General features: G+C 44.4%; 2 protein-coding genes across 7 annotated transcripts; both read left to right on the top strand.

Moving 5' to 3' along the window:
- Positions 1-1,901: 1,901 nt before the first annotated feature.
- Positions 1,902-15,282, top strand: bicra (BRD4 interacting chromatin remodeling complex associated protein). 4 transcript variants are annotated; one of them, XM_034701432.1, is made up of 13 exons: positions 1,902-2,022; positions 4,694-4,739; positions 4,838-4,883; positions 5,714-7,780; positions 9,514-10,119; positions 10,391-10,601; positions 10,695-10,792; positions 11,106-11,240; positions 11,346-11,395; positions 11,490-11,638; positions 11,742-11,836; positions 11,934-12,036; positions 12,134-15,282. In XM_034701432.1, the coding sequence occupies exons 2-13, from the start codon at positions 4,699-4,701 to the stop codon at positions 13,981-13,983; spliced, it is 5,451 nt and encodes a 1,816-aa protein (XP_034557323.1). In that variant the 5' UTR covers positions 1,902-2,022; positions 4,694-4,698; the 3' UTR covers positions 13,984-15,282. The 4 variants fall into 4 exon arrangements, with proteins under 4 accessions (XP_034557323.1, XP_034557321.1, XP_034557324.1 ...); XM_034701430.1 differs by having other exon boundaries at positions 11,931-12,036; XM_034701434.1 differs by having other exon boundaries at positions 1,963-2,022; positions 4,838-5,452; positions 11,931-12,036.
- Positions 15,283-15,794: 512 nt separating this feature from the next.
- On the top strand, positions 15,795-23,397 carry ehd2b (EH-domain containing 2b). Of its 3 annotated transcripts, none has more exons than XM_034701436.1 (8): positions 15,795-16,071; positions 16,155-16,222; positions 17,230-17,701; positions 17,791-17,967; positions 18,961-19,085; positions 21,222-21,634; positions 21,728-21,892; positions 22,041-23,397. In XM_034701436.1, the coding sequence occupies exons 3-8, from the start codon at positions 17,481-17,483 to the stop codon at positions 22,590-22,592; spliced, it is 1,653 nt and encodes a 550-aa protein (XP_034557327.1). In that variant the 5' UTR covers positions 15,795-16,071; positions 16,155-16,222; positions 17,230-17,480; the 3' UTR covers positions 22,593-23,397. The 3 variants fall into 3 exon arrangements, with proteins under 3 accessions (XP_034557327.1, XP_034557326.1, XP_034557328.1); XM_034701435.1 differs by having other exon boundaries at positions 15,795-16,222; positions 17,230-17,342; positions 17,446-17,701; XM_034701437.1 differs by having other exon boundaries at positions 15,795-16,222; positions 18,961-19,058.
- The last annotated feature ends 1,971 nt before the right edge of the window (positions 23,398-25,368 follow it).

Below are 25,368 nucleotides of genomic sequence, written 5' to 3'. Positions count from 1 at the left end.
TAATCTGAAATGCTATATTTTACATTTCAGATTTGTTTAAACCAGCCTTGTTGTTCCAGATCGTTTTAAACTTAATAGCAGAAAGTTGTTTTGTTTTTTTTCCCTTTTAGCATTATTTTATGAAAACCAGTGACAAATTATATTTTGTTAGTAGTAAGGTTAACAGCCACAACAAGGAAAGTCCTTCTGGTACGGTTGACCATGTCAAAAAGGCCTGATACAGCCACATATAACCTAACGGTGTGGGTCCTTCAATGTAAATAGTTTAGTACAATGCTGATATATGTCCATTAATTAATTCACATGATAAAAAATGAACATGGAAGTACAAATAAAGTAAATGACAAATTATGGAAACAGAATAAATAACAGAAAATGAGAAGAGACATAAAATAAATAAACACAATAATAAGATAAGATATATAGGCTACATTATTGATCACCAATTGGTGGAAATTCTATTGCTCGAGCGAGGGACAGGGGAATATAACAATGTACTTACATAGAATGAATAATATCAAAGTTAAAACCAAATAAAATAGGCTATAGCATCTAAAAGGACAAGAGTCCTAGAAATTTTCTACAAGTTCAGAGTTTTAACAACTTAAGCAATATCTCCTCTCCAAAGTTTACATGATAAGAGTATGCTCTGTCTGTAAATTGGGAATTTGTTCCCCACAAACAGAACTGTATGGGCATTATAACCAGTGGCGGAGCCAGGGGGTGGACATGGCCACCTCTGAAAATTGATTGGCCACCCCTGTGGTCACCCTGAAATTCTTAAACATGATTGGCTATTTGCCATTTCAGTGGCATTACTTATTTTCAAATCAGCTATTGTGTTTCAGCAAGCTGCAGAGACAGTAGTTTCTGTGGATTTGAATATTATTTTTGTAGATGCTTTGAGTCCTTAAAGAGTTCAGTTCAGCAGATTTAAATGTTGGCACTCTTATCGAGTTACATTTTTAATGTTAATGTTTAAAATCTACAAAAATGAAACATCTGTTAAATCATTTTATAAAAATAAGTTAAAGTAGATGTGATTATTGGAAGTAACCCTCCTAGGTTTGGGGTAAGCCCCTAATGTTTTCCACGCCTGGCCACCCCTTCAACAGTCAGTGCCCCAGTTTGGCCACCCAAGTCAAAACTGTGTGCCTCTGCCACTGATTATCATGGAGACAAAAGCAAGTTTGAACAAATTCTCTTGAAAGCTATACAGTAATTCACTATGTCTAAATGTAAGCTTGTCAAATTAAGTTCGAGGAGAAACTAATTAAAGCTGCTGTGAGGAACTTTTGATTTATATCAATTTTGGCACCCCTTTGTGGACAAAGTGATACCTCTTATCTCTTTTTCTTTACATGCAAAAGGAGTTTTTTCAACAAAAACTTCACCCTTCTGTCTTTTAACAGACATATTTATCACTCAATGTGATTATTTGCCATGAAAACAGGTGAAAAAGGGTGTTTTTAAAGCCAAATGTCAATTATGTGGTCTGACACCTACCCCCTCTGAGTGGTTGAAGGCATTAAAAATGACAACAGAGAAGGTATCAGTGTTGTTGTTTATGGTTTTGTTTGCTTTTGAAGGTCATAAAGAGGCATCAGTGTTGGTTTCAGTCTGTTTCTCAGCTGGTGAAAAACTCCTCATAGTGCCTTTAAATGTAGTTTTTAGTTGTTTTGTGTGATGTTATGAAAAAAAAAGTCAGAATCGAATTTAAGTATGAAGAAAATGGATGTGATGCCATTAAAGAAGCTTTACAGGTTTTAATATTAGGCTATTTCAAATAAGTGAAACATTGTTCATTAACCAAATAAGGTAGAAACAGTCAGGATTATACAACTTCTGTACAAATTGCGAGACATGAACTCCACCAAACAACATGTCGGTGCGACGCAAGAATCAGATTTCAGTCAGGCAAAACGGAAGTGTCCTGTTTCCTGTCTGTAGTTGGGTCCTTCACAGCAGCCCGTGCGAGGCTGTCCTGGAGACCCCGCGCTGCCTGCACCTCTATCGTCTCGGGTGAGTTTGTTACAATGTAGCAATTTCACTATTAATCCGAATAACCGAATCAAAGCTGCAATATTTACACTCTGCAATAACCCCGAGAACTGCACAGCTACTGCACTCAGAGCCAAACACTGCTGCACGAGCCGCCAGATAGAGGCTTTTTCCACCGAATTCCCAAGCATACCCCCCTTATCCAAGAGTATTCCAACATTCACTCATTTTGCCTGCAAGTACGGATAGATAGCTCGCTACGCAATTTGGTTTACACTTCCAAACAGACACTATTCATGTGTCCTGGCTGATTAAAGCTGCTACTGCACCGTTCAAGAGTGCAAACTGTGTCACTCGGTGGTTTGTTTTGAATGTCAAAGGCTAAAGCTAGCTGTACGTCTGGATATTGTTGATAGCTAGTTGGCTTAGCAGGCTAGCTAACTAGGCTAAACCAAATGCAACCCAGATACATCAAAAAGGTAGAAATAGAAGTAAAACGGGGGTTTGAAACCAATCGTTTTATTCAATTGGAGCATCGAGTCTGTCTTCTGGCTATTTAATATCGCATTTGATTAAGATTTGATAAAATATGTTGGCTAATGTGTGTGAAAACACAAGCTAGCATGTAGCAAGCCGCTCGCTGTGTTTCCATTCATATCCTGCGTACTGGCTCCTCTCCGAGCGAGTAATGGCTCCGATCTGCTGCTTTCTGATGATACCTTTACACTCTCACACGCATATACATGTCGGAGGCAAACTTTGGCAACTTGCTGTTCTTTGTTCTTTTGCAAAGTGCTTTGCAGCTTTTGTGAAATCTGTGGTGGATTCAGCAACAAACCGAGCCGCAGATAATTCCCAGGCTTCGTGAAAACCGCGCGTTTTCAGCTTGTTGTCCATTCCCCTCCTCTGTTTCTGTGTTAATCTGTGTGCAGGGACACTTAAATACTGTCTGATCTCTTCATAAGTTCATAACAACACAGTTTTATTTAATAGGTTTCATTTAAATGTACATATAAACATTGGATGTTACTAATTTTGCTGATGTTACATAGTAAACTTCTTCATTTGAGAAACACTCTCATGTATTATGACTGTTGTGGTTTCATCATAATAATCATTGTGTTTGCTTATTGTCACACCAAGCTCGAGAGATGCTTGAAAGCTGTAGGTGTTATGATGTTTTGAGTCACTACTCTCACTTCAAACCAGGAAAACTGAGATGCAATAAAAAACACAAGAACCACTCTCAATTTTTGGAATACACATTTTTATTCCAAAGTTTCTTTATTGTTTTTTTAATGCAGGGGTTCCCAAACTTTTCAGCCCGTGACCCCCCAAAATATTGGTGCCAAAGTCTTGTGACCCCCCACTGTCCCTCAAAGTGATTTAATGTGGCTTCATTTAGCTGGTCTGCAGAAAATTAGTTCACCTATATGAGCATGTGTTTGTGATTCCTGTGCCATTATGAATTAATCTACAGCTACTGATGCTTTTGATAATTAACTGTTCACTAACCCTAAATTTAGGAGTCATCTGACAAAAAGAAAGGCAGAGAACTCATTACATTTTCTATTTTCAAGGTTTTATTTCAAGGTTAGCTACTATTTTTGTCCATATTTTTTACTATAATGGGTAAAATGTACTATTTTTAGATAATTTAAAAAAATAAACATTCTGAAAGACATCTCAGGACCCCCGATTTGTGTTTCGCGACCTCCCAAGGGGCCCGAAACACACTTTGGGAACCCTGTTTTAATGCACAGACAAATACAATGTAGGTTCTGTGACATTTAACAGTAGAAAACAGAGTTATGTGACTGTGGTTACAGAACACATTACAACAAAAAAAAACACCCTTGAGATCCCACCCCAGAACATTGATCACTTCACACACATCTCACATTCATACCAATATTAATTAGGGGTAGACAAACAAAGAAACAAGCAGTACCAGGTAAATACATAAGAGAAAACAAGATCATACAGAAATAGGTGATCATTACCTGAAAACAGGCTGGTGCATTAGGGGTGTCACTATAGGCTTTAGAGGTATAGACATAAGAGTGACATAGATCCATTTTTTTTCCCAATACATGGAAGAATAAGTAAATAAATGGAATACTCATTTTTAACAGGTTCATTAACTAAATGACTGCACATTTCTACCGTTGGATTATATTGTAAATTGTTAAGGAGTATTAAAATTATAAAAAAATGCTTTCAATGATGGTTAAAATGCCATGTTGCAGCCAAAGGGACGTATACCGGCTAAGAATCTCCCTGTACAGCAAGAATAAAAGGTATATTCCTTGTAATTAAAATCTATTCTTGGTGTAATGACTCATGGCTCATAAAGCTTTACTGAATCAATCCTTAAAATGCCTTTTAAAATCAATCAAACAAACAACTGTCAATCCTAAATAACCCAAAAACATGACTTATTGTCATGAGAAGGTAGAGGTTTATTTGAAAGATGTGTTGCAAAATCCAAAATGTGCCACAAAGCGTCCAAAAGCCCAAAGAGGAAGCGTGCAAATCCCATGATGTAAATTGTATAAAGATAATTTGCATTATTCATGAATCATGTTTATAGATTTATGTAAACAGCACATTTTGGTTGAGTTGTTTTTCAATATGTAGCATGCCTCAATAATAAAAGGAATCATAAATTGAGTTCTCTTGTCTGTAACAGTTGTCATGGATGATGAAGACGGCAGGTGCCTTCTAGATGTAATTTGGTAAGCTCTCACTGACGCCGTGCATTTCATCTTTAATAAACTTTCCAGCCGTCTGTTTCGCCTTCTACTTTTATTAATCCCATTTTTTTGTCCTACAGTGACCCAGAAGCTCTCAACGACTTTCTTCATGGATCTGAGACCCATGTGAGTAAGAGCGAAAACCTGTTGAGAGGACACAGTTATTAGGCTTTTGAGTGATGGTTGGAAATGTTGGGTTTGTTGGTTTGATGTGGTAAGGTGTCTTAAGTTGAGGCCTGCATGGCACTACATTGAGTCACTGAGATTACACGTTGATGCACACTGACTCCCACGTACCTCACTACTTTAATTTTTCATTTAACTGCTTCCCTTGCTTACTGGTCGTCTGCTTTTTGGTGGCACTACTTTTTTAGTCTGCCTTTCCTTTTTATATTAAAAGCGCAAATACTAACGCTTCCAACGCTGTGTTATTCTATCATTTTGCCCCTCTGTCGCTTATGTTTTTGCTGGTTCTTTACAATCTTTGGTCTCTGGACTGTGTTCTTTCCATTTCTTACCCTCCTCCTCTGTTTGATGGTCCTTATGTTTCTCTATCCTGGTGGCTTTTGCCTGCCTGTGTGGGTGCCTTTGGTTTCTGTCTGTCCTATCCTGGGTGGGTGTGTCTGTAGTTGGACACTGACGACCTTTTGGATGGTTCGAGTGACCCCTCCAGCTCGTTCTTCTCTACTACTGGGGTGAGTAAAATCCCCCATCCTCTTCCCTCTGTTTTCTATCCATCCATGTAGCATGCACCTCCAAATACCCTCCCTTTCCACTAACAGATCTACACTCTACCAGCTATGATTTTCTGCAAGGTGTCCAGATTTTTTGTGGGGATTTCATGTTTGTACGTCTGTGTCAATCCAGTCACAGCTCTTGAGTTCATGCATAGTCGTCAAAACTCACCAATCAACTGGTTTCAGTTTCCTTCTTTCCTTTCCTTCTCCACTTTTAAGGGCCATGTTACAGAGGTCCAGCCTGCAGTCCAGCTGTCGGCCAATGAGCCGGCAGGCCTGCCCAGAGTCAGTGTTGACCTGGACTTCCTTGAAGACGATGACATCTTGGGGGGATCTCCAGGTGGCGAAGGTGGGAGCAATGGCATTGGGACAAATCACGAGCCATGCGACATCCTGCAGCAGAGCTTGGCTGAAGCAAACATCACCGAGCAAAGCTTACAGGAAGCAGAGGCTGAGCTGGATCTGGGCTCCTTTGGAATTCCAGGCCTTACACAGGTGGTTCAGACACTGCCTGATGCCAGCCTCTCTGGGGCTGGAGGCGCCACTGTCGGTGTAGGCATAGGTGTTGGTGTTGGGGGAGCAGCAACAATTTTCCCTGGGTCGGCCCCGAGCACCACTGCTACTCCTCCCAATGCCGCAGCAGACATGCTGGGGTCAGTCCTGGCTCAGCAGGGCCTTCAACTCCAACCCCAGGTGATGAACAAGGCCATCAGTGTTCAGCCATTTATGCAGCCTGTAGGCCTTGGAAATGTGACACTTCAACCCATATCAAGTCTTCAAGCTCTTCCTAACGGGAGTCAGTCTGGACATTTGGGTATTGGACAGATTCAGGTTGTGGGTCAGCCTACAGTCATGACTATCAATCAGTCTGGGCAGCCGATCTTGGCTAAGGCCATGGGTGGGTACCAGCTGCACCAATCCGGGCCAGAAGTATCAGCTACTGGTTCTCAGGCAGCACTTGGAGGCTCAGGGGGTGGACTTCTGATCCAAGGTAACAAAACCACTTTGGGATCTCCAGCTTTAAATGGACCAGCTGTTTGTGTCAGCAGCACAAACAGCAGCACCGGCGGCACAATGACTGCTTCTGCTGGGCTCGTGGGCTTTAGCAGCACCTCTCTAAGTTCAGGAATTGGACCCCAGACGCAAACTCAAGGCCAAATCATGCAGAACGTGATCATCCAACGCACACCAACACCCATTCAACCTAAGCCCCCTCAGGGGGGAGCCATTCAGCCTAAACTCTTCAAACAGCAACAACAGCAGCAGCAACAACAGACTCCCCAACCCTTGCAAAATGATGCCCACAAGACTCTAGGGCTGCAGCAGGTTCCAGTTTCGACTGCTCAGAATGTAGCCTTTCTGACTGGAAAGCCGGGCTCTAATGTTGTCCTGAGTGCTCAAGGCACAACACAAGGCCCTCAGTTTCAACAGACCATATTCAAACAACAAGGAGCACAACAGTCTGGCAAGCCCCTCAGTGTACACTTGTTAAACCAATCAGGCAGCATTGTTATTCCCTCTCAGACTGTTCTGCAAGGTCAAAACCACCAGTTTCTCCTGCCACAGCTACAGGCCGGTGGACAGATCCTGACTCAACACCCCGGTGGCCACATCATAACTAGTCAAGGGCCTGGTGGACAGCTCATTGCAAACCAGATTTTAACTGCAAACCAGAACATCAACCTAGGTCAGGTGTTGACTTCACAAGGCCACCCTGGGGCCCACATCCTCTCTGGGCCTATTCAGCTTCAGTCTGGTCAGATGGGCACACCTACCCTCTTTCAGATGCCTGTCTCATTGGCTCAGAGTCAAAATCAAACTCAAACACACACCGTCTCAGGTCATGCTCAGACAGTCATACAAGGCATGCCAATCCAGAACTCCCTGACGATGCTCAGTCAGGTGGAAGGGCTGAGCCCTGCAGTCAGTCTGCAGCCTGCCCTGCAACCCCAGACAGGTGGAGTCCCCAGCAGCGGCACAGGAGCTGCAAACATGACTCAAGGCCAGCCTGGGGAGTGTGTTACTGTGCTGGGTAGCTCCACAGACCAGGCTGCTCATCCCACTCAGCATATACCGCAGTCCTCTATCCTCACCATGCAACCGTCTTCTGTGTCTGCTGCTACCACAATACCCTGCTCCTCTCCGTCCATGTCTGTGTCCACCTCTTCCTCTGTTACAGCAGTGGGGCTGGTTCCCCCTCAGCACAGTCCAGGGAGGCTACTCTTCACCAACCAGGGCTCAAGTATGATCCTGAGTCAGGAGTCTCTTCAGATGTTCCTGCAACAGGTCAGTGTTTCTGTATTTGCTTAGATTGTGTTCAGTTAACATTGTCTCAAAACAATAAATAACATGCACGGAGTGATATCTCAGTCTGACCTCTTTGGTTTACTATTTTACCCCCCCTCCCCTCCAATTCCCTTCCTCCTCCCCTCCCTGGTCCTGAAATGGTAAATATACTCCTATCAGGAGCAGCACCACCAAACAGAGAATGAGTCAACCCCCACTGTGGGCGTACCAGCGTCTGTAATCGTCAGCAGCAACAACATCACTGCTCCGGCCCCTGCTGTCCATGACAGCCAATTAACTGACTCTTGGGTGGGTCAGAGCCACAGCCCTTCCCCTGGCCCCTCCCACATGACAGCAGTGGTAAAGCAGGTAGACTTGCCCCTTTATGTCAAGCCCCCCCTCCACTTGTTGCTGCTGCTGCTGCCACAATGTTAGGGAATCTTACCTTTCCCCATCACTGCTCTTTACTTCTTCTCTTCTGTATTAGTCATTGCTTTCATGGCTTTCACAGTTGCTATGCAGTTCCTCAGCTCAAAATTCACTCATTCGCTTGCAGCTTCTGTATGTTTCTTACATCGCTCTGTTGTATGTAAAGGCATAATCATTTCAGCTGTCCGTGTGTGTTCTGTCAGCCACCGTGCCACTAACATATTTAGTTGAATGCACCTTTAATAGAATGTGGACTACCAACAAATCCCCCACTCATCTTTGTTTCAGTTAAAATCATTGAACTAATTTGGTGTTTCTTATTCATCCTGCTGAATGACAGAATATAAAAACCATGCTCATGCTTGATAGATCAGCTGCCAAGGAGCCAAATGCTGCTTGATCACCTTTTTACTAACCCTCTGCCTAACGGAACTTAACCATGGCTTGATCAAATGAAATCACCTTCATCTGCTGCATTACTGACCAATGACTGATCAGTAATCCCACGACTCTCTCCCCTGCACCTGTCATTTTAGACTCATGTGTACTTAGAGCGCCACTACCCGTTGTAACCTTGTCTGACAAGTGTAATGATCCCGCAGCGATGATTACATGCTCCCCCTGATCCCAGCCCCCCCCCTGAAAATCTTCGGATCACCTTTATACTTCACCATCACGGGCCCCGCAGATCTTGACTTCTTGCTTTTGTGAACTGTTTTTCTTTTTGGCTCGCTAAATGATCATCGTGCCCCTTTTTGTGTCTAATCTGCTGACTCCCTTTTTTGTGTTCGATCTTCTTCAAATGCTAGTACAATATTAGTGAGCTTCTACTACTTTCACTTTAGTAACTACTAGATTTTCAAGTCTAACACTTTACTTTAGGGTTATTTCAATGTGTTGACACATGTGTTTGTAGTTTTGGATCTGGGTTGGGCGATATTTGAACTTCAGTAGAATTTAGTCGCTTCACATTGGTTATCTTGACATTTTTGGTATCACATCAGGGGGAGGGGTTTTGTTTGGTGCAGAATGGAACAGTGGAACAGTTTCATGGCATCAAACAGAATCATTTATTACATCAGGACAAACAAACTATCCTTATTAAGATGCAGACACCACCCTATCGCCCAGCCCTACTTTGTAACTTGGGTCAAAATTCAAACCATGTTTTAGAATATTTACAACATAGCGTGCATGCAGTGTCTTTTTGTTTTTGTGCTTGATTTCCTGCGCCTGCTCTAAAATGTCGTCTGCATTCTTGAATCTTTTAAGCATTTCAGTATTTTGTCGTTCCACTTCCTCAGGTACCTGGTGGGCAGAAGCAGGCCCTGAAGATCCAGGGCATGTCCCCTTCGCCGGCCTTGACCAGTCACACTACAGTGCCCCTAGTGGCAGAACGCCCCCAGTCTTCCCAGTCTCCTCTCACTCTGAGCCAGCAGATCCAGTCACCGCACCATCAACAGCAATCGCATCCTCAATCTCAGCCTCAGCCACAGACTCTAACTTCCTCTCGCTCGTGTACACCTTCCTCGCATCCCCCGCTCTTTATTGTCCATAACCAAATCGCGGAGTCCTCTCAACCAGCTCCGCAGCCGACGCAGCAGACACACATTCAAGTTCAGCTTCAGACTCAGCCACGGCCGGCCTCTCAGCCTGCCCCTTATCAGCAAGACATGCCTCCCTTGTCCCAGTCGCCCAAGCCCCCTCTTGCATCGCCTGCACAGCACCAGTTTACTGTGTCTCCTGTTAGCACTTCTGCAACCGCTGTAGTCAACGCCCAGGTGTCCGTCCCGGGCCTGACAGCAGAGCAGCAGCACCACTTGCAATTAATAGGAGCTCAGATTCAGACTCTGTCAGGCATCACTCAGCCCTCACCTCAGCAAAAACAGCTGTTGGATAAGCTGCACCAGGTATGGTTATTTTCCACCTTTCAAACTCTTTCATGATTTAAATTTAAGGAGAAAATGTTACATTACTACTTGCAATAGGTGATTGTAATGATTATGCTTTGCCCTTATTTCAGGAAATTCCAGAAAGTGTTTCTTCAATGCATGTTCAGTTGGTAATCAAAGTGGTGATCAGTACAAACAAGCAGTCTGAACAGACTAAAGGGAACCACTTGGCTCATCTGGAATTTTCTGCATAAAAACTTGTAATAAAACTATCTTCATTCGTTCTCAGGTCCAGCAGAACATCCTGCTGCAGGCCAAGCAGTCTGCACAGTCTCAGCCTCAACCTCAGCCTCAGCCTCAAGTCACCAGTCAGTTCAGCTCTCAGCAAGATGTGCCTGTTGATAAAGTGGTGATTACATCATCTTCCGCCACTGGTACCCATGCTCAGCTTCTATCAGTGCTGCAGCCCGCATCAGTGCTTGTCAAAACGCCTGCTACAGGTATGATACAGTTTTCCACAAAGGATGCAAAATAGCAGGACTTCAGGTGTTCCAGTTTGTAATGATGTGTTTCCTGTTCTGTTTTTTTTTTAGCATCAAGTGACTTACAGGTTTTCTCAGGAGCCCAAGGGCCAGCTGGATCACTGGTGAATCAGACTGTCACTCCTGCCAGCCTTACCCAGCCTGCCCAGGTAAGCACCATCATTGCTTCAAGGACTCTCATAGAAAGTGTGTGTATTACAGCTGGTGTTTTAACACTCCCCACCACCCTGATCACAGAGGATGCTATGCTAAGTGCCCATCAGTACTAGTTAATCCCATTCACATACTTAGGATTTGGGGGTTCAGTGTCTCGACCAAGGACACTTTGACATGTGACGCCAGAGGCTGGGATTAAACGGCTAACTTTCCAATTGAAAGAGGACCAACTCTGCCACTGAGCCATTTGAAATGTGTTCCTCTGATGTCTTTATCAATGTGTAACATTTCTGTATTTTCTCACAGGTTCAGCCAAAGCCAGGGGTGATCAGCTCAGTGGGAGGGATGACTTTGGGGAAAGGTGGGATGCAGATACAGGTGCTAGGAACTGGTCTGACTCAGATGCCTGTTCCACAGCCGCTAGCTCCAGTACAAACTCAGGTAACAGAAGTGTAACCTTAGCGATCAATCAGTGAGGTCCTCTTTTGATTCGGCTCAAGCTTGAAGAACTGACCCTCACTATCTGTTTGTTTGTTCACATCACAGACAACAACAATGAAGATGCCTTTCAGTGCAGAGCCAAGCAAAGAAGCCAGGTTTGTGCTGCATGTAATGTAACGGCTCATTCATAACTCTATTTAAACAACACTTTTTTAAAAATAGTATTTCTTTACACACATTTCACCACAGGATGCTGGAACAGCTGAGGAAACAGCAGGGTTCAGTGCTTCACCCAAACTACAGCGCTCCTTTCGGCTCTTTTGATGACACACTGCACAGACTGCTGCCTTACCACGTCTACCAGGGAACTGCCAACTCTTCTCAAGACTATCAAAAAGGTAACGAACGACACCCCTTCTAGTGCTTCGGTCAACAGTTCTCACTAATGCTGCTTACCCCAGTTTCTAATCTTCATGACCGCCTTGGTTTTCTTGTTCTCAGTGGATGATGAATTTGAGAAGGTGTCTTCTCATCTGCTGAAAAGGACCCAGGCCATGCTGGATAAATATCGCTACCTACTCTTTGCAGAGTCGAAAGTAAGTTTCTAAACCTGCATAGTAACCATAATCCCTGTTATCATTCTGCCCTGAATTGATTTTGAATATATAGTATTCTGTGTTTGAACCTGAGCAGAGACTGGGCCCCTCGGCAGAGATGGTGATGATTGATCGGATGTTCATTCAGGAGGAGAAGATCGCATTAAGTCAGGACAGAGTTTTAGCCCGGGAGAGACCAGGTACCCTCACGATGTCTGTCTCAATATATTTTCTTCTTATAGTCTTGATCTATGTGTGGTGTTTGCTAATGATGTCATTCTGTTTTCTTCATTGCAGAGGAGTTTATGGCAAACGCACGTATGTTGGAAGGTGTATTGTCGTCCCAACAGAAGTCCTCTTCTGCAGAGCCCACCCCTGTGAGCGGGGGTGTTGCAGCTGTTCCTGCTCCGGCACCTCCAGCACCTCCAGCTCCTGCCTCCGCCCCTGCCCCTGCCTCTCTTCCCAAAACTGATCCGACTCCCTCTCCTGCACCCACTCAAGCCCCTGCCGCAGCTTCGACTCCCACTCCCAATTCCAACCCTGCTCCTCCTCCAACTTCAGCACCTCCTGTCCCCCTTTCTGCCGCCTCTTCCGCTTCCCCTTTCCCCTCCACCAAGCTAGTGATAAAGCATGGTGGAGGGGGAGCCTCTGTGTCCTGGTCCAGCAGTTGTGCCCCTTCTCCAGCTCCAGCAGGCAGGCTGTCTGAGCCGGTCAGCCAGAGCTCCGGGTTAAGTCGTGCTCCAGTGGCGTCGTCCTCTTCATCCCTCAACTCTCAAGCAGCTGAAGATGACGTTGATGCTCTCCCACAGAGGACAAGCAAACCGCCTATGAAGACCTATGAGGCTCGGAGGAGAATTGGCTTGAAGCTGAAGATTAAACAGGATCAAACTGGGTTCAGTAAGGTTGTCCACAACACTGCCTTAGACCCAGTGCACACACCTCAACCTCAGCAGAGCAGCCAGTCTGTATCCCAGCCTCCGACTCAGCCGGCGCGGTTTGAAGCTAGTGCCACACACTCAAAGTCCCAACCTTCCTCCACCCCTTCTAATACAGTTATCAGAACTCAGTCCCCTGTATGCACTGCTCCTTCTGCCTCATCAGTCACCACAGCAACCACTCAATCTAACCCATCACTGAGAGCCACTGTTACCCACAATGCAGCTCCATCTTCCTCCACCACTTCCTCCAGTACTTGGTCATTCTCCACCTCTTCTTCCTCCACCCAAATGAACGGGACGTTGGACCATCACGACGTAGGAGGGGTCAAACACAATTCTAACTCCACTGCCACTCCCTCACAGACGACGTGTCGCCTCCCCCTCCGGAAAACATACCGGGAAAACGTAAGTCCTCGGGTCAGACCTGGTGTTCCTGGGGGAGGAGATGAGAGTTTTACCTACCACAGACCGACACCATCACCCCCCAGGCATGAGGCTTCCTCCCCTCCCTCAGAAAGGACAGTGATAGCCAGTGTGAAGGTGGAGAAACGGAGCAGGGAGGCTTCGCACATTCACACTGAGTCGAGCCACGAAGCAGGCCGTTTTGGGAGTGCAATGCAGGGGTTGGATGAAATGGACGCAGTGTTTAATCGTGGTATCAAAACCACGCAGCATCATCTCCCACCGCTCCTAGACAGGGAAGGAACTAAGGAGAGAGGGGAGGAACACACAGACCAAGAGACAGAGGTAGGGAAATACAAAAGGGGGAGTGGAAAAAATAGACATCGGGCAGGTGGGACGTTCAGAATGGACCAGCATGCCCCTGGGCCTCCTTCTCCCGAGTCCTCTTTCACTCGAGACTCTCTGCTTCCTGCCAAACGCTGTAAGTCAGACTCCCCTGACATGGATAACGCCAGCTTTTCCAGTGGCAGCCCCCCTGACGATTCTCTAAATGAGCACCTGCAGTGCGCCATTGACAGCATCCTCAACCTGCAGCAGGAACCTTCTGCCCGCGGGCAACACATTAAAGGGGGCAACAGCAGGTCCCACCAACACCAAAGCCAGCGCCCAGGGGCCTCAGCTGCCTCATCCCACAGACCCTCAGTCCCACCCTCCTCCTCATCCTCGTCCTCCTCCTTGGCCCAGCACCCTCAGGTTGGTGGTCGTGGCCACAACGGCAGCCTGGTGCCCCAAACGCAAAGCAGATAACAGCCCCTCAGCCAAAGGCCAGACTGAGAAGGGGGAACTAAGAGACAGACTTGGAGGCAGGGTAAGGGGGGGCACTGTGAAAACAGTCTAACTGTACTACTCTGCCAAGCTGTGTTGGCTCTGTTTGTCCATTTGAATTGTCCAGACATTTCTTTGTCGTTTACAACCTGAGGTAGACCTGTGGTGAAAATAGAGAGAGTGTGGTCAAAGCTTAAACTCTTTGTGAATTGCAGACTTGAAGATGCCTCACATTTTGTATGTGTTCTCTCAGCCAAGATCAAGTGGTTACATGAAATGTCAGCTTTTTTGTTCTCTTTCCTTCTTTTTTTCCTATTTTAATCTTTTCTTTTCTTATTCACCATTCATACATTCCTTTTTAATTTGTGCCCCCCTCCCCCCGTCTTCTTCAAAAGCGGTTCACCTCCTGGTTTCAGCAATGAGCCAGTGAGCATCAGGCAGCTAAATTAAAACAGTTCAGAAGTCCACAACTTTTCCTTCGATTGGATACTTGCAGCTAAGAGAACGGGGCTCCAGGTTCAAACTTCAGAATATCATAAACATGGTGTTTTTGTTTTTACAACCACATGAGATTTTCTTAACATAGAGGAAAAGCTGCCCCACAGGAGGAAACACAACATGCCAAAATGTTACAGTCCACCTCGATTATCAGTGATGAATTTCTTCTACTTAATAAACCTGCTGAGCTGAGTTACAACGCCCACAGGGTGACTGCTATTGGTCTGCAATCGGCACAATCACTTACTTTGGAGACTCTCAAAGCTACATATGCATTTTCAAGTTTCAAGGTTTTCGGGATGTTCACTTTAGGGTACTGACAAGATGTAAATAGCATTATCAGTTCTGTTCTGGTTCATACATGATGACATGGTTTTCACGGTTTCTCGTTTTTAGACCACACCTCCACGCATACCTTGCCCTCTCGCTGCTCGTGATGCCAGGTTAGGACTTCAGGCATTTAGTCAGCAGGGGGCAGGCTAGTTTTAAGAGATGAGTTTCTCGGTTCTCAGTCTGTTTTATCTTTCTGCCACTGTATCCCTGCCTCCTACGTGTGTTTCTGTTTGTCTTTTTAAGGCCTGGTGGACAATTCAAACACAAACACAGCACAAGCATTGAAATGGAAAAAAGGAACAATAATAATGTACAAAAAGACTGTAAGAGAATTTGAAGTATAGTATTACAGATTAATTTTGTATTGTATTTATTGTGTATAATGACACTTTTTAAAAAGAAATGTACATTTAGTAAAACTGTAAATTAAACCTTGCTTCTTTAATGAAACGTTTCACATCCTCTTGTCATTTGTCCAGCTGTTCAGCCTGTGATCTTGTGGGTGCATTCCTTTGGATGACTAGTGATGACGGAGGAGGAGTACTGTATCAAAGTTAGGAGGGGATGGTGGTAATGATGGCGGCCATGGGGTGTGTTCTTTATCCAGCAGCCAGCAGGTGGTGCATCGAAGTGGAAAAGTAGAATGTTTGTGTTCTTCATCGCCCTGGAGGGTTCGGAGAGTTTGGGAGGAGCAAGAGAGGTTAGGCTGGGGGAAAAACTACCCCAAGTGTAAATGTATGGCACACTACGGTTGGAAAAAATGAAAAGCATGGAGGAAGCTGAGTGTAAGAGTCCAGCATGAGGGTTTGTTTGTCATTCATACAATATGCATGAGCACAGAAGTTATATCATGATTTAAAAAAAAAAAGACTCCACCCAATTTTTTTTATTCAAACCCCCCCTCCTCCAGGTCCACGCCCTCTGACCACAAGTCAGCTCATCCCTGCCCGGAGCTGACTGTTCATCTACCCAAAGTGTTGCCAGGCATCCCTGAAAGAGGAGGAACATAAACTAGTGGAAGCAAGCAGAGAGAAAGAGAGAGAGAGAGAAGTTCACTCCAGTGTGGTGTGTGCTCCCTGTGTATCAGTGTTTGCCTTGAGCTCCTTTCAGCAAGCAGAGTGTGGAATCCTTTGCCAGATTTTGGAGCTCATCTGAAATACATTAGACCCTGGAGAAGAACGAACCTCTGTAATCTGGCTGCGTTGGCGCTCTGCTGAGGGTTCCTATTTGCTGTCAGAGGTACACCCATACATGTAGCAGCAGCTCTTCCAAGACACTGGCTGTTTTTGTCTCCTCAAGTCAAAATATTTTCCCAACTCCAGAGGGCAAGATTGGAGAGAGGAGGGGAGAAGGCAAGGCGCTTGAAGAAGTCTTTCTCCAGTATCACTTGGTAAATACTTCTTTTTAAACTTTAAATATGAAGACATAGATCAGCATGTAATCTAACTTTTGTTTAAGATTGTGACAGTAAAGGTAGAGTTTGATAAATTCACAGATTAGAGCTAAGTTTCAGGATAATGAAAACTAATTTTCTTGCTCTGCACTCTCTCTGAGAAGTATTTCCATTCCTTTCATTGAGATAATTACCCCTGAACTCTCTTTTTTCTTTTCACTTTTCACCCCTGCATGTTACACTTCTTGTACTAAGGGCAAAGTGTTGCAATTGTTGTGCCACAGCATTTTGCACCATCTGTAATCTGAAGAAACGGTGTCAACTAAACTTTTAAATCTAATGGATTTGTCAAGCATTTTTTCCATGTACAGCTGGGCGAGCACAGAGCTTCTGTATGTAATGGCGGTCAAATTTATGTCTTGTGGATGCCATCTTGATAAAAACTCTGATCTTGTGACATGTCAGTACTGTATCACTTATTTATCTCTGGGCAGAAGTTTTTTTTTATTTGGGATTTACAAGAGAGTCTCTGCACAGACGAGTACCCGCCTGCTGACGCATGTCTTGCTTCTAATAATGAGTCTTCCCCTAATCCACTGTTTCTGTGTATGGTCCAAAAAAAGATTCTCACATAAGGTTTAATTAGCTTCCTTTTGTGAGCTTCTCTTTCTGAGGTCTTTCCCTTTCATGAGCATGTATCAGAGGAAACTGCAGGGGATAAAAGGAATGTCTTACTCACTTCTCTAAAGAAATGAGCTGTGCCTGTGCGAATCCTGACGCAGGGCTGGGTTTGCAAGTTTTCCAGCGTGAGCACCAATTCTTTCCAGGCATGCACAGACAATGCTTGGCATACACCAGGTGGGCTGAAGTGAACTCCAGATTTAACTTCTCTAGGTTGTGGAGGATCTAGATCACCAAAAAACAAGAACACTAAGTAACTTCTGCAATCTGTATTAACTCTCCTTTAATTAACTTCCACGTCTGTTTGTCTTTCCACATCTCAGGGGCAGAAAGATATCAGTGTGGCGACTGTTTTCAAAGGAGAAGATCTCAACTTCAAACTAAATACCCCCCCTATCAAAACTCTTGGTGTGTGCAGAGGAGTGTCCCAGTACAAGTGAGCAGTGTTAACATAAATACAGGAAACACCTGAAGGTTTTCGAAGGTTCAGCTTCAGGAACTACAGTTCCAAACAACAAGAAAATCTCACTGATTTTCAGAAAGAAGATCCTTATCATCTTCTCAATCAATCAACATGTCACGCTGGGGGCGCAAAAATGTGAAGAAGACACCTGAGGTGATCCGCACTGTGACAGAGGGGCTCAAGTCTCTGTATCGTAAGAAGCTGCTGCCTCTGGAGCAGTACTACGGTTTCCATGACTTCCACTCTCAGAGCCTGGAAGATGCAGATTTCGATAACAAGCCGATGGTGCTGGTGGTGGGACAGTACTCCACTGGAAAGACAACGTTCATCAAGTAAGACTACATCATTGTATGTGATTACTAACTTCATTCATGTACCTGTGCTGAAAAAGAAAAGATAAAGCTCTGTGTGTGGCCCACAGGTATCTACTGGAGCAGGATATTCCCGGGAGCCGGGTGGGACCTGAACCCACCACCGACTGCTTCACTGCCATCATGCATGGGGAAGTGGAGGGAGTCATCCCCGGGAACGCCCTTATTGTAGACCCCAACAAACCTTTCCGCAAACTCAACCCATTTGGAAACACCTTCCTCAACAGGTGAGAGAGAGCTCTCTGTTCTCAGTGTGTTGTGTAATTTTTTTTCCACTGAGTGACACACAGAGATATCAGATGATATCAACAGACTGTGTCAGAGAACCTAAGAGGGGAAAACAAGGGAGGAGAGATAACAGCTAGTTTTTTAAGCTTGTTGGAATTTCAAGTCCTTGTGCCAAATTTCAGAGCAGGGAGGCACTTTCCTTATTTGTGGAAAAATGGAGAAGAGGAGCGATATCACCCGAGAGGGCGATGAAAGCTGATGTACTCAGACAGGAACTGCAATGTACGCAAGTTCAAAGACAAGGTCAGAGGGCTCCGCAGCCCCTCGGGGCAAAGATAAATAAATGAAGTCACACACTTGGTGGGGCTTAGGTAACCTGTTAGAGAAACACTGGAGTTCTACTATTTGCTGTCTGGGACGGCAGATTTCTATGTATGTTTTTCCACTAGTGTAAGCCAAGGAAAAACTCACATGTTCTACATTGAGTTGCTGTGAGCTTCAAGGAACATGGACATCCTGACAAGAGGGGATAAAAGCATGAGTGGAACCCCAGTGTGAAATTTCTGGTGCCAGTTTTCCAGCAGTGTGCGTCTTTCCTTTTTGCAGGGCGTGTTTTTTGCAACGTACTTGCGTCTCTCCTTTTGCTTTGACTTCCTGTTCTGGGGACCGGTGGGCTCGTTAAGCTCATAAGCCACGGGAAGTGGTGTTGTTTTTCTAAGCCACACTTCGTTAGCAGGCCTTATTGTTTGATTCTGGCAGTGGTGGTCATTTTCCTTCAGGAAGCCAACAGCAATGAGAGGTCTGCTTGCACACAATGGTCAGCAGTGGGAGGGGTGGAGGGTGCGGAGAGTGCAGCCTCCAATCTGTTCCTTGGATCACACTGGCTCCTTTGATAAGAGTTAACTGTGTTTCACATGATTTGGATATTATCCTTCTGCACAGACAGTTAATACAAATATTTCCTTTTCTCCTCTCTGCTGTTAAAACACCAGGTTTCAGTGTGCTCAGATGCCAAACCAGGTTCTGGAGAGTATCAGCATTATTGACACACCCGGGATCCTGTCAGGTGCTAAGCAGAGAGTGAGCCGAGGTGAGAAAGGTGGAAAAGACGGCAGAGGTAAGGAGAGGGAAAAGGGGGCGCCTGAAGAGACACACATCCTCCGACGTCAACTCACAAACTCATCTCCTTGGCACGCCTGGCTAACTCATGAGACCAGCCTGCTCTGTCACAATAACACTTGGCAGAAGAGCAAGAAAAAATCTTAGCAATTCACTGAGACGCCTTTAAATCATAATCAGGAGCAGAGATACAGATCAGCACATCTGGAGGAATGTATTGAGAAATAACTATCATCACCATCAACCAGCAGTCTCTCATTTTTCTGTTCATCCACGCTTTAAATTACTCATTTATCCTCCAATCATTCTGCATGAGCAACTAACAAGTTTAAAGGGTCAGTGCATCCAAATGATAAAAACTACAGTGACTTACTTTCCACTGGACTTAACTGTCAGATACTTTGTGTTTCACTGATTACGTTTTTGGGACATCGTGTTGTGAGACTTCACCAGAGTGGAATTTTGTTTTCGTATTCAGCATTAACGAGTCAGTCTAAATGAAGTCATCCGGTCACTCCGGATAATCCCAACTTAATAGTGGGAGGAAGATGTTCCAAAGTAAACAGGTCACACCAGAGTTCTTGTGAAATCCAGGATTTCTGGGACATGTTTTGCAAAATTATGAACTTTTGTACATAGTTCTCTGAGTATATTATCACAGTTAAATAAATATAAGAAATAGACAAATATAAAAAAGTCTAAATAAATAAAACAACATGTAGGGGAGAACGGGGTTGGTTGTCACACGGGTTGGTTGGCACACTTGTTATATCTCCCCACCACAGGGCACTGTCTCTCAAATTGGGGTCTGGACAATTCCAGAATTAGGATCAGAGCTCACCTACATAGTCTTCTCTGGAGTAAGACAGCTGAACTTGAGGTGAGAGGACTTTTTGTGTTTTAAATGTCAAATTGTAAATATTCAGCTCCTCAGTATTTTTCTTCTAGGCTTTTAAACGATGGGTTTATAACAAAACAAGTGTTACCCTTACAAAGTGTGAGGGGAAAGCTATTGTTTAGATTTTTATTAGCTAGCTAAGTACTTGTTAGATGGTTGTTAGCCTTGATGCTAGCAAAAAATTCAAGTTGGGGTTGGTCGTCACATTCTCTTTGGGGTTGGTTGTCACATGTAACAACCAACCCCTATGTTGGCAAAATCATGCATGGTGAAATGAGTTGGAGTGTGTAGACCCTACATTTGCCATCACTGTAACTCAGACAGTGACTGCATGTAGCCTAGTTGAGTAGGCCATTAATGTTCGGCCTATTTGTTTTCTTCTTTATGTTGTTATATAGGCTGGCCTAAAGATGTGTTTCCTGTTCATGTTCCTCATGTTATGTTAAAATGCATTAAGTTATGTAGGCCTATCACTTGTCAGTGCAATTAAACTTTCAAATGTAGTTCTGCCTTCTTTGAAAGATTTTTCCCATTAAAATACCATTGTGACAACCAACCCCATAGTGTGTGACAACCAACCCCACAGTGTGACAACCAACCCCATAGTGTGTGACAACCATCCCCGTGATGGGGTTGGTTGTCACAATGTGTCAGAGTGTCTTTGATAGTTAATTGCCTCTTTGTTACAATGAGTTGGAAAATGAGAGGGATACACATTTCAAGCCAACACTTTAAGCTTCAATTTAATGTAGGAATGACTATTGAAAGATGTTTTGATGATGAGCAATCATCAAAACAGTAAAAAGTGTGACAACCAACCCTGTTCTCCCCTACTGTAAGTGGCAAGATGAGAGGGACACCTTTTCTGGAAATTTGGGTGAACTGACCCTTTAAGTTGATTATATTGATAAAAATGAATAAATAAGAATATCACATTTATTTTGAAGGAACAAGTTAAAAGTAGAAGAAGTATTTTTTCTGTGTGGTATCTTACTTTAAGTGAGGCCCAGTGTCTGTCAGCTGTTGTTTGACAGATAAAGATAAGAGGTGTGAAGGTGTGAGGTGTGAAGGGTTTGTGTCTGTGTCGACCCTCTCCCCTCTCCTAATCACTGTTTTCTGGTGAACTGCAGACTCCTCTTACATGTTTGTCCAAGTGTCCCTTCTCTGATGCACCAGCAGGCCGTTCACACAGTTCATGAACACCTTAAGTAAGTAAACCTTACTTTCTTCAAACAGGCTATGACTTCCCGGCCGTCCTGCGCTGGTTTGCAGAGCGCGTGGACCGCATCATTCTCCTGTTTGATGCCCACAAACTGGAGATATCAGACGAGTTCTCTGAGGCCATCGGGGCCCTGAAAGGCAACGAGGACAAACTCCGTGTGGTGCTCAACAAGGCAGACATGGTGGGCACGCAGCAGCTGATGAGAGTGTATGGAGCACTCATGTGGTCCCTGGGGAAGGTGTTCGGCACCCCGGAGGTTCTGAGGGTCTACATCGGTTCCTTTTGGTCAGAGCCCCTGATGGTTGCGGACAACCGTAAACTGTTTGAGCTGGAGGAGGAGGATCTGTTTGCTGACATCCAAAACCTTCCTCGCAACGCAGCTTTACGCAAGCTCAACGATCTGGTGAAGAGGGCGCGGCTGGTCAGGGTGAGTGTTCATGACCTGTGATAGTTTTGCACTCTGTCATGTTAATACTGTTTAAACATGAGGTTTCATATTCTGTGTTTTTCCTAATCCCAGGTCCACGCCCACATCATCAGCTACCTGAAGCAGGAGATGCCTTCTGTCTTCAGGAAGGACAATAAAAAGAAGAATCTGATCTACCAGCTGCCCGTCATTTTCTCAAAGATCCAGCTGCAGCACAACATTTCTGCAGGAGACTTCCCAGACTGTACTAAAATGCAGGTTGGTCTGAATCTGTTTTCCATACTGGGCACATCTGGAGAGCAGATCTATAGAGGCTGCTCCCTATCTCCTCTATAAGAGCTGACTTATATTTAATTTGATGTATAAATCTCTGACTGACACATTTTTATCATTCCTTATTTTAAAGGAGCAGCTGATGGTTCATGATTTCACAAAGTTCAAAACTTTGAAGCCTAATCTGATGGCCGCCTTGGATGAGTTACTCTCTGCTGACATTGCCAAGCTGATGCCCCTCCTGCGGCAGGAGGAGCTGGAAGCAGGGGACCAACCCGGTGTGCAGGGCGGGGCCTTCCTGGGGACCCACTGGGGACCGTTTAGCGAGGGTGACCCCTTCGCCGAGGAGAATGGAGAGGGAGGTGAAGAAGAGGAGGAGGATTGGGTGGTGAACAAAGACAAGCCGAAATACGATGAAATCTTCTATAACCTGGCTCCCGATGAGGGGAAGCTGAGCGGCACCAAGGCAAAGGACTGGATGGTGAGCTCCCGTCTGCCTAACTCAGTCCTGGGTCGCATCTGGAAGCTGTCGGATGTGGACCATGATGGCATGCTTGATGATGAAGAATTCGCCCTTGCCAGCCACCTGATTGAAGTCAAGCTTGACGGCCATGGTCTCCCTCCTGAGCTCCCAACACGTCTGATCCCACCCTCCAAACGCAGGCAGAAAGGCTCTGATGCATAGACATGTCGTCAGGCTGACAGACCTGAGAGAGACTCTTTTTTTAATTTGCAATCACACTTTTGCTACTGTTTTTATTTGCTTTGATTTCCCATCAGACACGACTTAACGTTGTATGAATAGCATTCAACCTTTTCTTTGAAGACTGATTCTGGTCTTGCACAATGGAACATAAGTATTAAAGCATAAAAGGGTCATTGGAGACTATAACGAGGGCTTTCTGAAAAAGATTCCCCATCAACAAGTCATGCATGTCTGGTTGCTTCTTCCATTTGTCTCCTCAAAGATTGCCTTTATCATGAGATTTAAATGTATATCTACTTATATCTGCTGAGCACTAGTGGCGCCCTCTAAGCGAGCTGTTTTTTTTGTGCATATATTTGCTTCAACGCAGAGCAAACTTTTCTTTTTCAATCCTTTGAATCCAGCATTCCTTGGGAATCCAGATTTGAGTGGCACAGTATTAAGAAGGGGATGTTTTTCCAAATCGGGTCATTCCAGTAAAGTTATTATCTATACATTTATTTACAAAGACTTATGTCCCTTGATGATTTGTTCCACGCATACTAAATGCAAACTGGCAGCACAAATCTCAAAATTCTGCGTTTCACTTTTGCTGCTTTTTCATGACACAGTTTTGTTGAACACTTTATATATTATTTTTGTATGTGCAGGAGCAAGACCTCAGTTGCATTTTTCAACCTTTTAACTAGACTGAATGATTGATATATAACTGACTACTGTACACAGCTCCATCAACTGTTCTTACGTTAACTATTATTGTAACCAATAAAATTCTCAGACTGTGGCTGTGACTGTTTTGTTTGTACAGATATACACAGAGAGTATGCTAACATGCAGTTACCAAGGATGTCTAGAATTTAGGATACAGTACGTGACACGGATCCAACATTTGAGGGCACTCCAGAGGGTTTAGATTTTGTTTTCTATCAAGCTCAGTTGGTCTCTCAGTGACAAACCACATAAACAGTGAGTCACCCTCTCCTCTGCCAAGTCCCCATACCACCATTTTCCGATACTCTCTCCCCTCATTCTCACCATCTGAAGCTCTTTGTCTGCCTCTCTCCAACAGTAACAAAGTTAAACCATCCTGCTCCTCAGATCCCTTCAGTTTTACTCAACATTCACTCTCCTACTAGCATCCCTTTAGTTTTTAGTGTTAACTTTGTGGTCTGAGCTCAAATATGTGTCCTGTGTAGAGCAGTGTGTGTTTCACATAAGGCGATCAAGCTTTGCAGGAGGAGAAGGGGTGGTCCTCCTCCCCCCCGCCTCCCTGCTCCACTCCTCTATGGAAAGAAACACAAATGAGAAACAGAGGCAGAGCAGTCTTTTCCTCCCCTCTCTCTGGCGTACAGTGACTCACATGTGAAGAATGTGGTGGGCTGGACCAAGTTATTAATATCTCCTTTTCTAGGGTCCGCTAAGTTTCCTCAGGCTTATGCACAGGATCTAGACACTGTACCTTTTTGAAAGTCTTTAACAACATCCCCCTATTTGGAGAATTCCCAAAGCTAGACCTGCAGCACACCACACCCTCCTCTGTATGTTACTGAGCTGGAGAATGAAAGGGGGAGGTTATATGAGAAGTCAAGTGAGGTGAAAAGATTTACAAGGAACAGCTGAAGTTTTTTCTACATCGGTCATAAACGCATCCTGAATGATCACATACTTTAAAGAGTAGAATAAAAAAATACATTCACAGCAGTTTGACCAGGACCAGCCGTTACATAATGAGTGTGTGCTGAGTCATAAACCATCTATCTATCCAATCTAACCACACGGTGCTTTCACTGCGATGAGGTGAGCCCTACAGGCAGGCCAAAGCTACAGCAGAGGATCCCCAGCAACATCAGGCACCCCCCAACCATAAGGATTACTCAACAAAACCGGGGTCTCCTTTTACGTCACCCACCCAGTGTTTACACGGGGAATTCCTCACTAGCAAACCTGGAAGAAAAAACTAAAGTCAGCTACTCTGGAGAGTGGGGACATCTGGTGGAGACACCTCATACAGACACTGCACACCACACTGTGCAACTGTAGATGGCAGTGTGTGGACATGCAACAATGGACTCCAAAGCAGGAGCTTTTCAGCCCCCCAAAATATTGATGCCAAAGACTCGCGACCCCCACTGTCCCTCAAAGTGATTTAATGTGGCTTCATTTAGCTGGTCTGCAGAAATGACCCTACCTATATGAGCATGTGTCTGTGTTTCCTGTGCTGTTATGAATTAACCTACTGCTACTGATGCTTTTGATAATTAACTGTTCACTAACCCTAAACTTAGGAATCATCTGGCAACAAAGAAATGCAGAAAACTCATTACATTTTCTATTTTCGAGGTTTTATTTCAAGTTTAGCTTCTATTTTTGACCATATTTTTTACTATAATGGGTAAAACAAACCATTTTTAGATGACTTAAAAAAAAACATTCTGGAAGACATCTCACTCAATCAATCAATCAATCAATCAATCTTTATTTATATAGCGCCAAATCACAACAAATGTTATCTCAAGACGCTTTTACAAACATAGGAGGTCTAGACTACTCTATGTCAAATTATGAACAGAGACCCAACTTCAAGACAGGGTAAGACTCAGTCTGACCCCACCTTCATCCACCATGAGCATTGCACATCGCAGTATTTAGCTAGTTACAGTGGTGAGGAAAAACTTCCTTTTAACAGGCAGAAACCTCAGGCAGAACCAGACTCATGTTAGACAGCCATCATGCCTCGACTGAGTTGGGTCTGGAA

Source organism: Notolabrus celidotus, chromosome 14, assembly GCF_009762535.1.
Source record: "Notolabrus celidotus isolate fNotCel1 chromosome 14, fNotCel1.pri, whole genome shotgun sequence".
NCBI classification, from domain to species: domain Eukaryota; kingdom Metazoa; phylum Chordata; class Actinopteri; order Labriformes; family Labridae; genus Notolabrus; species Notolabrus celidotus.
Note: the sequence above shows the minus strand (reverse complement) of the source record. Positions and strands in the feature narration are given on the sequence as shown.